The sequence below is a fragment of the Gallus gallus genome, chromosome 2 (assembly GCF_016699485.2).
Source record: "Gallus gallus isolate bGalGal1 chromosome 2, bGalGal1.mat.broiler.GRCg7b, whole genome shotgun sequence".
In the NCBI taxonomy this organism is placed as follows: Eukaryota; Metazoa; Chordata; class Aves; order Galliformes; family Phasianidae; genus Gallus; species Gallus gallus.
In genome coordinates, this window is record NC_052533.1 from 78537749 (window position 1) to 78549840 (window position 12092).

The following is a 12092-nucleotide window of genomic DNA, read 5'->3' on the forward strand; positions in this document are numbered from 1 at the left end:
ATAACAGATTTGCAGTTTTTGCAAAACAGCAGTTTCTGTAATTGAGGAGTTAACTTTTTGGTGGTGCCTTTTTGATTATGGTGTAACCTTCTTACTCTCAGTTAATAAATACTTGAATAGCCATGCTTTCCAGCAACAAAAAAATTACACTCCAAGTTAATAATAACTATTTCAGCAACTTCAGAGATTTTTTCAGGAATTGCTGGACCCATGTGAAAATGTTAAGCTTCTCAGTAAGACTGTGTGAAGCTAATTGCAAACAATAGAGTTATTACAGCAGAGTAAGTTGCCCCTTATCTGTCTAATTGAATTCACCTTCTTCTGTATTTGCATTTGTAATGGCTAAAGCCACACACACAGATTGTTTGTATGGCCCAGCAGAGTGCTAATGCACTAAGCTGCAGCTTCTCCATTGCACTCAATAAACTGAGCAAGCTCCCCCAAATGGGTTTTTGAACAATTCCCTTCTCTCCAGTTGTTAAGTACTGATTGTCAGGTAAGCAACATCACAGCTTGCAGGAGACAATGTTTCTTTCCTGATGTTTTTAAATTACAAATTGTGCTTTCTTAATTGTAAAGCTAACATTGAATTTTTTGTCTTCGTAGATGTATAAATATGCCTTTCAAAGCTGATGTTTGCTCACTACTTTTAAGCACTGATTCAAATGCTGAAAAGACTCATTTTAATTCATGTGCAAGTTACACATCATTTACCTTTAATGATATTTACATTTCACCATCTACTTGTCATGTTGTCACTCAGATTTGGAGGTCATTTCTTTCTTACTGCAGCGGGGACCTTCGCTACATAGCAAGCAATAACGGTACCTGCTTAACTGAAATCTCTTTTGAATCAGTTTCAGTAATCCATACAACCATTTATATGTGGTCAAGCCCTTCAGTCTTATAACCTTCATTATTTATTGTCCTGAGTATTCTGTTTAAATCTCAGTTATATCTTATTTCCTTTGTAAAGGCTTTGCAGAGGTCTAAATGACACCACACAACATACAGGGTAAAAGTAACTGAATCCTTCCTTCCTTTACAGACGCCTCTGTGCTTACTGAAGTGTAGGAGTTTAGGTGGTGGTGTCCCTAGCTTCTCATCCCCTCTTCTACAGATCTCCGTACTGCAACAGAGTGCTAGAACAGGAGGCACAGTAGGAGGCTGTGCCTGATCATGATGCAGCATGCTGAACCCCAGATAAGGGGGAATTTGCAGTAAGACTCCTGACTCTGAAATGGAGTGAAAGAAGCCCGTATGCTGATCCCCCTAACTAGTAACTGTAGTGTGAAATAATAGTTTTCAGAAGAAGGATGGGTCATGCGCTTGGTTTCAGTAATGTCTCAGCCTAATGAGCTTCCTTCATGAGATAAACAGCCCTCCTATGTTGGGTTTGTTTAAGCTTTTATAATTTTGAGTGCCTGGAGAACTATTTACCAGTGTTTAGGACTGGTAATTCGGTATCTTTGATTCTTACTGACACTTCCTGTGCAAGTGTTAGAAGGGGGTGGAGAGGACAGGAGTGCTTTGATAGCAGGCTGTGCTGCATGTGCTACGTAGAAGTGGGCTCCTTTAGAAGTTGCACTGGGATTGCATCAGGGACACTTGAAAGATTAGTACAAATTAAGCTGTCAGCAGGCAGGCTTGCTGCTCTGGATTTACTGTGGCTTTACTACTTTCCATTTCTCCATTAGCAGTGTGCAAAAACTTGTATAAGTTCTTGATGTACTCAAAAAGGAGTACACATATTTATCCTGTTCTTTATTATGTAACAATTTAATTTACTATGTGCATTTGGATAGGGTGGTTAATTATAATGCAGGTGCATAAATGTGTTAGGTTTGGAAGAATCCAAATTAACGAGTATGCCACTTTCCATATTGCCTTGAGAGAGATCTATCAGAATAGAGAAACAATTCTTCAGCCATTCTAATTTCATTTTGAGTATGAGTTAATTCAAAATATCATGCTTTAAAATGGACTGTTATATTATTAGGAATCCTCATACATAGAAATGAACTTTTATCACTTTAAATGTCTCCCTGCTGCCAATGTGAACATGAGCATCCAAGCAGCAAGAGTTAAAAAAATGTCAATTCCTCAGTGCAACTGTGCAGTTTTATGGCAGATATGGAGCTGAAGGTGCTCCTGCCAGCTTTGTCCCCTTTGAGATACTCAGTTGAGCTACTCGTAATTGATTTTCTTTTTCATTTTTGTAAAAATTTTCTTTGTAAAAACTTGACTAGTTTGAAAGCTACATTTTATGCCAAACACAGAATTTAACAAACGCGAAAGAAAAAGGGAAAGTGGTAACTTTCTTCACTCCAAAATCTGATAATTAGAATGTATGTATTTCAGTTCTTTGTACCAAGTTTAGTTGTTTTACGAAGAAATTATGACTGCAGGATCTTTCCTTAGCTAAACAAAGTCAACATTGAGAATAGGAAGGATCTGAGTGCTGAATTCTCCCAGTATGATGACCTTACTGGTTACAAATCCAGCTTTTAGTTAATTTTTAGTTTCCTTTTCCATCAATGGAAAACCTTCCAATTCTTTTGTTTAAAATACATAAAATAGAAGCAAAAGATTGTACTCAGTCACTATTTGCAGCCAAAAAAAGAAATTTGTTTCCTTCCAAAGATACATATTTCTTCTGCATAGAGTAAAATGATTTTCCTCCCTCTATCAAAATACTTTAAAAATTCATTATGACAACAATTTGCCTATCCTCTACTTTACAATACATGATTCTTTCTGCATGCAGTGATAGTCTCTGAAGACCTGGCTCCACTGAAATCAATAGAGCTTTTCCCACTGATGTAAACCGAAGGTAAACTGTTGACTATAAACTAGGAAATAAATTAGCTTTCGTGTGATGAAAACACAATAGGAATCTTAGCAGTTTTTTAGGTTTTTATTAAGTTTTGTTGTGAAATGTACAGTGTAGAAGATGTTTTGCCTATTGATGAGAATTTAATGGGGTTTGTGTGTTCTTTCAGGTCATGTTTTTGAAATGGTATTCCAGTGGAAAAATGATAAAAGAAGGTATAGCTAATGGTATTTGCTTTAAGAAGAAAGCTTTTATGAACTGTAGAAATAAACAGAAACGTGATCAAGCGCTTACTTGTCATTTGTTTCTTATCGTTTGAAAATGCTTTCTAAAGGGATAAGGCAGTTCTGTAATGAAAATAAATATTCTTTTTTAAAAATTCAATTAGTGACTTTCCCGAACATATCTTTCAGCCACTGCAAGATAAATGCTATTTTTATCTCTTCTTCCTTGAAGAGGAAGGGAATATATTGGTCCTTTAGGAAGCTTACATTTTGATGCGTGAACAAGGCCCCCTGTAAACAGAAACTAGTTTTCTCTTGTTTTAAAATGCTGCTACATTCATTCCAACCTTTGTTTTGATTTCATGAGAAAGCTGTTTTTTCCTTTAACTAAACAATGCTGTTACAAGCTCAGAGCTTGAGAAGAGGCTGACAGACTTAGCTTGTTTTGTGTTACAGCCCTATCTTGTCCCTGATGACATGCTAGGCCATTCAACATATAAATCGAAAACATTCTTTCCTATTAGTGTTTCATCTTCTGAAAAACAAAATGAATATTTTGGAACAGGGAAATGGAAGTTTGGCAAGATGGAACAAAGAACAAAAGATTTATAAGCGTTTTTAACTAATAGACTGTTCAGTGATCTCAAATGAATATTTGAGAATTAATGCTATGTATTAAAACATATCATAAAAATTAACTGTTGGGCTGAGTGTATTTGAATGGGCTTTTAATGTTGATTTAAGCTCCTGTGTCTCTCACATGAACAGATGAAAAGGAAAAACACAGAGAAGAACAGAAGTGTTTTCAACATAGATATATATATATCAAAGAAATAAGAGCCTGTAAGAAAAACTTCTCCGTAGTATGTGTAATATAGATAGAGACAGAAAGCTCTATCTCAATTCAGTTTTTTTTATTTAAAAAGCAAAAGTTCAAATATAGGTAAGAATTTAGCCTGGTTTCATAAGGAAATGAATAAAATCAAACTTGTGGTGCGGGTAGAAGTTAGAATAGAAAACTACTGAAAATTTTGAGAAAAGAGGTTATACAGGGGGCATGTAGAAGTGCATTGGCAACATTCAGAACATTGGCACAAAATGAGCTGCTTCCTCTACTGATTATTTTTAATTGAGAAGTGTTTCCTTGCCTATTTCACATTGTTTTTCATGGCTCACCTGTGTACACTATATGAATTTCAGGAAGACTTGATATTTCCGTAAATTTCATTTCTGATTGAAAGGTGTCAATACAAAAATCAAGGGCAAGCAAGGAATTGAATCTTTTAGAGCACTGTGAAATAACTATATTGAAACCAACGTTGCAGAATCTACTATACTAATTGAATTGTTCTTGCTTATATGATACTAGATCAAAAGCTTGAATTTCAGGATATTTGAACATAATACAGCGCTTCTGTGTTGTCAGTGAACTTTTCCAAGCTATTTGCCTTCACAACAGGAGATATTTTGATTAGGAAAACTGAAATATATGGCAAACATTAAATGAATTAAAAACTGGCTCCCTGACAAATTGAAATATTTAGTGTTAATGGACAGATATAAATGACTGGGGATGTTTCTAGCAGGATCTGTCTGGAATCATCTCTTGGGTCAATAGTACTTAACATTTTTATCAGCAGTCTAGACAGTGATATAAGACATCTCCAGTAAAGCTTGACCATGACAAAGACTCTTGAGGTAGTATATAACATGCTAGACAGTTGCAGAAGGTAATAAAATGTATTTTAATATTGCCAAACACAGTCTTTTTGTGCAGGATAGGAAACTACATAAAATTATAAAGCTGTGATTTAGAAAAGGACAGGTTATCAAAGATAATTGGGTCTACTTAAGCTCTTTGTACAACACTGTGAAAGAAAAAAGCTTTAATATAATAATGTATGCATTGAAGTCAGATTCCCCAGTGGAACAGTTTTGTTACTCCCCCTACATGCTGTTCTGATAAGACTGCTTCTGCAGTGACAGTTCAGGTTTTGATGCCCAGTCTTAAGAAATATAAGGAAACAGCTCCAAGATGAGACATAAGGTTATACAGAACGTCAGACCAGTGTTTTAACCCTACAAAGCTTTAAGAATTTCACTTTAGTTTCTCATTATGTACGTGCACTTTGGCATGAAAAGTGTATTTGTAGGTACAAGAAAAGGAACACTTTCAGTATTAGTGATAAAGGCACAGCAAAATTAATGTTGTCTCTTAAATTAAGGGGAAAATGCAGTCTTGAATTAACTTCCAAGTTATCTCTAAGGCTTACTAAATAGTGGAACAGCTGATGTGAGGAGGTGATAGACTCATCAATGCTAGACAGCTTTAGAAATTAGAGAAAGTGAGTGAGCAAGTTGCTGTTGCTAAATCTGCACAGTAACATGGCTGATGGAGGTGAATAGGCATCTGGGATGGCAAGCTGGGATCTTCTGGCTGTTCTGGGATCTGTTTTCTTTATTAGTTGCTTTTTTTTTTTATAGTTCATGTGCTGCTGGGAGACCAATCACATTCTGTTCTCAGCCTTTACAATAAGGCAAAAACATATGTGATGTTAAAATACAAATTCACTAGGCCTTAAGCTGGAAAGGGACTTCGTACAGCCTCAAGGATTGAACAGAAATATTCTGAAGAAGATTTTGTACATAAGCTGGAATATCTAACTGATTTTTAACGGTCTATGAAGATCTAAGAATGCTTTCTTGCCTGAAGTACTACAAAACTAAGAAACCAGAAAGTTGTCAGAAAATAAAGGTCCTTCTTACCTCATAATGCACTAGTCTTGAATGCTGTGCTTAGTGCTCTAGGGCCTTGATGTCTTAGTGGGGTAGGAATTTCTGAGGAATAACATTTTTCCAACTATAATAGATGGAAAAATTAAAAACTTTCAGTCTTTCAGTCAAACAATTTTATTTTAGATCTGAAATAGCAACATAAGAGGGCTGTTCTAAAGTAATGTCTCCTATTCTACGATGTTGGCTCGCAACATCAGAGGTGGGTGTTGGTGTTATGGCAGTAGAGGTTGAGCCTTTTTACCAATATCTCATTACGTTTTGCTGCTGTGTGGCAAATGACAGCGGAGGGGGAGTCTGACAGTCTGTCATGTGACATGGAAGTGCAGATGAAGCAAAGACTTGTCATTTGAATTTCTCCATGCAGAAAAAATGGCACCCATTGACATTCATCAACACCTGCTGAACATTTATGGAGACCAAACAGTGGATGTGAGCACAGTGAGGTGATGAGTGGTGCATTTCAGCACTGGTGACAGTGAGATGAAACATAAGCCATGTTCTGGATGTCTGTGCACAGTTGTCACACTGCAAAATGAAGAGTGTCTTGATCAGCTTGTCTGTACAAATTGGTAGATTACAGTAAGGGGACTGTTTGAAGCTGGATATTAGCTTCAATTCATTGGAAACAATAGTGAAAACATTGGAATATCACAAAGTTTGCGCCAAGTGGGTCCCACACATGCTCACCCAGGAACAGAATGAACACCGTATGCAAGTTTTTCAGGATCTATTGAAGCCATAAGAGGCTGAAGGTAACAGGATCCCATCACTGAAGTTGGACTTGATGATCTTGAGGGTCTTTGCTAACCCAAACAATTCTGTGATTATCAGTGATAAGATGTGGTGTCACCACTATCATCTGGAGTGAAAACAGCAGTCCGTAGAGTGAGGGCATGTAAATTCCCCATAGAACAAAAAGCTCAAGATGCAGCCTTCAACAAAGGAAGTTATGTGCAGTCCTTTGGGGTAGGAAAGGGGTGATCCTTCTGGATTTCCTGGTACCTGGACAAAACATCAACTGGCCACTACATCACATCACTAACTAAGCTGAAGGCTCAAACTTCCAGAGCCAGCCCATAAAAGAAGACAACCTTTCTCTTGCAGCATGATAACTCCTGGCCCCATACCAGTTTGAGGACTATGGAGCACATTGCCAATCTTGGCTGGCCTGTCCTATCACACATAGTCCAGATTTGGCACCTTCTGACTTTTGTCTATTCAGGCTAATGAAGGATGGACTGCATGTGCAACATTTTCCTAGTAACGACACTTTTATAGCAGCTGTGAAACAGTAGGTCACCTCTACTGGTGCAGATTTTTATGAGTGTGGCATGCAGGTTCTTCATTACCAGCAAAAAGACATAGCTAATGATGATGACTATGTTGAAAACTAGTGTTTTCTAACTGAGAATTTTCTCTACCAAATAGCGTTATCACGCTCTGTGTATGTGTTGTAGTTTCTATGGAAATAAATAGGAGGTATTACTTTTCAAGCAAGAGATTTTGATGAACCTCCTCAAAAGTGTTTATGTCATGAGGCTCAAGAATATTAGAAACTGTGTTTGTTTCTTATGCAAGAAGCAGGGTCTGCTCCCTTTGGTGCATATCAGTCTACACAGAATTTGCTTCTGCTGACAGATTTAGCAGTGCTAGGAGTCGTGGGTAAAATATGCGCCAAAGGGAGACACTTTTGTCAATTTTTCCTTTGTAATATGAAAGTAATACACAATATGGGCAGCGGCTTGCTTATTTATATACTGCCAGTTTTTTTACCGGTTTGCATTTTTTTACTTGCAGTTGATGAGAATTCCTTTTAATTAAATGTTTTAACGTATCAGCTACATCTTATTTGGGTAATAGGTTTATAAAGGATACTCTCAGTTTTCAGCTTCCTGTTTTTGTAGATCTAATAGATCTTATAGAGATCTGTTGTAACTAATTTGTACAGGTATATTGTAGCTTCTATCAGTGTAATACTGTGATTGACCGGAAACAGAATAAAATACTTCCGTTTGAGATTTGAATTAAAATTCCATTGATGAAAGCTGCCATTAGGTACAATGGCAAAAAATCAGAGACTTTTTTTGTTAGTTGGCTTTTGTTTGTCTGTTACAAGATCATTTTTATTTTTTTAAGTCATGTCTAATTGTTATACCATTTTCTTTCAGGAATATCAACCTTGTAACACCAATGCCTGTCCAGAGTTAAAAAAGACAACTCCTTGGACACCTTGGACTCCAGTTAATATTTCAGACAACGGTGGTCACTATGAACAACGATTCCGATACACCTGCAAAGCACGCTTGCCTGACCCAAATTTGCTGGAGGTGGGAAGGCAAAGGATTGAAATGCGTTATTGTTCCAGCGACGGCACCAGCGGGTGCTCGACAGATGGTAAGCAAAGATAGAGTGTCTGCACAGTGCTTCATGTTAGTGAAGTGTCTGCAGTTCCATTTTCAGCACCAAGCAGGAGTTTTTGCTGGCTGGTGTTTTGTGTAACAGAATTGATAACGAAAAGGAGGACACAATAATAACAGCAGGGAATGTAGCTTGTATTTTTCCAGATGCGGCTTCATATTTCATACTAATCAGGTTTATTTTGCCACTAACTATGAAATTTGCTAGTTTATTTTGATATTTTGCAGTAATCCGCAGGTAATTACAGGGCAGGTTAATGCTTGGAGTGTTCTCTCACTTCCTTATACTGTCCTGGCATTTTGCTGGGGAAGAGTTTGTGCAATACTAATGTATTTGATAAATGTTTAGCTAGAATGAATAGTATTAACGCTGAGAAGAACTTTTTGCTCACAAGTGCTAAAGTAATGTGTCAGATTCACGCAGGTGTTTAACTAAATAAGAAATAGTAAGGAATTTATGAAGTGGATAATTTCTGTTATAAAAGTTTATGTTATGCTATTGCCAGCAGTTTAAAGTTCATTTATAGCTGAGATGGAAAACTGAACTCCTGCAAAACTTTTTTAAAATCTATATGCCTTTAAGTTGGAACTGTTTTGTGTCTGAATTTTATTCTTTCCCTGCCAGCAATGTGTAGTTTAAAATAAATATTGTGTGTGTATATATATTTATATAAATAATTACATATATATATAAATTGATTCATTTTCTTATATAATTATATATCAGTATTTCTTTTTAAATATTATAGTTACAGAAGGATATAATTATATTTAATAATTATAGTTAATACACCTGCTTTCCATATATATGGCCTTTTTGTGTCTGCAATTCCTGGTTCAGCTGGAAAAAAAAAGGTTACAACTGGAAGCATTTGTTTCATCTGAGGCCACAAACAGAGTAGTTGCTGAGTCCTTTGGCTTTCCAATTCTCAGGTGTTTGTTTGTTTTTCAGACAGCCTGCATTTTGTTAAATGCAGCCTTCAGGCAGAGAGCAAGAGACCAGAAGTGTGGGGTCAAATGCCTTCTTTGTCTGACTAGCTTGAAGATTTTTTTCACTTCTGAAAGTCAGACTCCTGAATGTACTGATATTGTCACTTATTTGTTGCATTTTGCTGCAGCTGCTGCTTTGATTCATTTGGAAATTATTAATCCTTGGATCAATGTATTTTTTTCATCAAAAATCCAAAACACAGCATCATAAAAGCCTCAGGGAAAAAAGAAAAAAACAAACAAAAAAACCCCACACAACTCTATCCCAGCCAAAACCATGGCAAGGAATGATCCTGTTGCATTCTAACATCGTCAGAGAGAAGGATGGATCTTTGCTAATCAATGTTACTACTTTTGAATATTTAAATACTTAATATTGAGTTGTCATCAGAGCGGGAGCTAGAATACATCTGTCTGTTCTTCCTAATGAGTTTCCTTATAACTTCATCATTAATTCATGCTCGTTCTTTGACTCTTTTTTGGCTAGTGAATCTTTAATTTTTCTGTAATAAAGATCAAACCCAACCGTCTAACTTTCAAAGTGGCCACATTAACTAATATGCTTCTGGAGAAAAGGGGTGGCATTATGGCTCTGTTAGCCACATCTTATTTTGAGCCTGTTTACTTAGACACTTTCTGATTATGAATATCAGGACAGTATGGAGTGGAATGTTTGCAGGGGAATAGGACAGTATTATGATTTGCTGTGATAAAAATAACTGACTGCCTCTAAAGCACAGGATCCAGTGGCACTTCCCTGCTCCCAGGTTTGGATCTGAGGCAACACAACACCTCTCTACTGCTCCTTAATTTCATGGGAAGAAGACATGTGAATAAGAGTTGTGTAATATAGCTATCACTTTTGGAACAGAAGGATCTCGTGGGAGTGGGAGCCCATTAATTTTAGCAGATGCTTTCACAACATCTGGAAAGATAGCAAGGAAACATCATCAGATAGGACCATATCCCAGATTCTTTTAAAAACTACTTTAGTTATTTTTATGTTGAGCTGTACCAATTTGCTGGCTTCTGTAGAAAGATTAATACCAGCACAGCATGCTTGCATACCCTATTACCAAAGTTTTGTTCTACAAAGATGAGTTTTCTGTTCTGTGCAGAAGAGAGCCATTAATTAGATTTTTTCTCGTTGCCTATAATCTCCTGCTGCATAACTATAGAAATACCACATTAAACAGATTTATGTTTCACCATCAGATGCTAGCAAAGCAAATTTCCTTTGGAATGTGAGCTTAGAGGTAGAACTTCTTACCAGGGATACCGTGGAGTCTTCTTGAATGTTGTAAGACTTCTCTCTAAATCAACCAAGCATGGCATTTGCATACTGTATTCATGCTTTTCTGACAAGTTTGATTAAAAGGAAAGAAATGCTGTTTGTTCTTTGCCTTTGGGGTTTCGTATGATGGTCACATAGTGGGCAGACAGGTATTGCAAATAAACCACTAGAAGTTTCATGCATATTTGCACAGCTTAAGGACAATGTCTATACAGTCTAGTATTAAAACAGTCTAAAAATTGCCTCACTTCAGGCTTCAGTGTATGTTCATGAAGCATATTAAGTATCTGTTAAACATACTAATTTATACTTTGTGCATTTATATATGTATATATGTATTTAAACACTATGAATAGTATTGAAAACTTAAGCATTTATTCTAGGGTTAAAAACTTCACAAGGTGTGAGGTTACTTGATTTTTCCACATTGAATTTATTTCATCTAACTGTAGATTCCATTCTAGTCAGCAAATACAGCTAGCAACCCTGAAGAATGAGGGATTCATCTGAAGATAAGCTCATGATACAGTGGACAGAAGTTACCTTCTCATTAGGGTGATGAGTAGAGAAAGATTGTCTTCTTTGACCTGGCAAGTCTCTTCCTAATGCAGCCCTAGCTGTTGTTGGCTTTCTTTGCCACAAGGGCCCATTGCTGGCTCCTGGTCCATTTGCTGCTCACCAGCACACTCAGGCCATTCTCTGCAGAGCTACTTAGCAGCTGGTCAGCTTCAGTGCTGACTGATGCATTGGGTTACTCCTCCACAGATGTAAGACTTTCCATTTCCCCTTGTTGAACTTCATGAGGTTCCTTGCTGCCCAATGGGGGTGCAGTACAACCATCTGACATATCAGCCATTCCACCCAGTTTTGTATCATTAGCAAAGTTGCTGAGCGTGCCCTCTGCCCCATTGTCCAGGTCACCAAAGAAGTTAAACAGAGTTAGATCTGGTATTGACCCCTCGCATACAACACTATTTGCCTCCACCTGGTCTTTGTGCCGGTGGTTACAAACCTTTTAGCATAACTGTTCAAATCGTTTTCAGTCTACATCACTGTCCACTTATCAAGCCCATATTCTGTAGACTTGTCTGTGAGGATGTTATGGGGAAAAGTGTCAAAACTCTTGACAATCAAAACTTAGCTTGAGATAATTAGCATCTGCTGTTCCCCTTTTATCCACAAACCTAGGAACGCCATGGTGGAAGGTTATAGGGTTGTTCAAGTAATTTACCAGAAGGTAAATTGATCTTGTTAGTTTTAATGTCATTAGTGTCATAAAGGTAATTTTTAGTGTGCATTTTCTGTCAGAAGAGAAAGTTTGAAAAGCCCCTATGTGAATGCCATATATAGGGCTGTAAATCTTTAGAAAAATGCCTTGTAAAGAGGAAAACACATGGTAACACTCACTGCAGACCAAACCACACACTGAAAAGATTTGTTAGAATATTCTTCTGTTTCAGAGCTAACTTTCATCAGAGTAGATGATCCCTCTCTCTCTCACCTCCCAGTTTAAATTGCAAGAAATTTGATACAATAAT

The 12092-nt window shown here is 37.0% G+C and overlaps 1 protein-coding gene across 18 annotated transcripts in view; it reads left to right on the plus strand.

Annotated features, from left to right (window-relative positions):
• The window catches only part of SEMA5A (semaphorin 5A), a 332072-nt gene that overhangs the window by 289444 nt on the left and 30536 nt on the right, over positions 1 to 12092 (plus strand). For all 18 annotated transcript variants that reach the window (XM_040695738.2, XM_046926696.1, XM_046926710.1 and 15 more), the window contains one exon: positions 8022 to 8247. In XM_040695738.2, coding sequence (XP_040551672.1) covers positions 8022 to 8247 — 226 coding nt within the window. The remainder of the gene's footprint in view (positions 1 to 8021; positions 8248 to 12092) is intronic.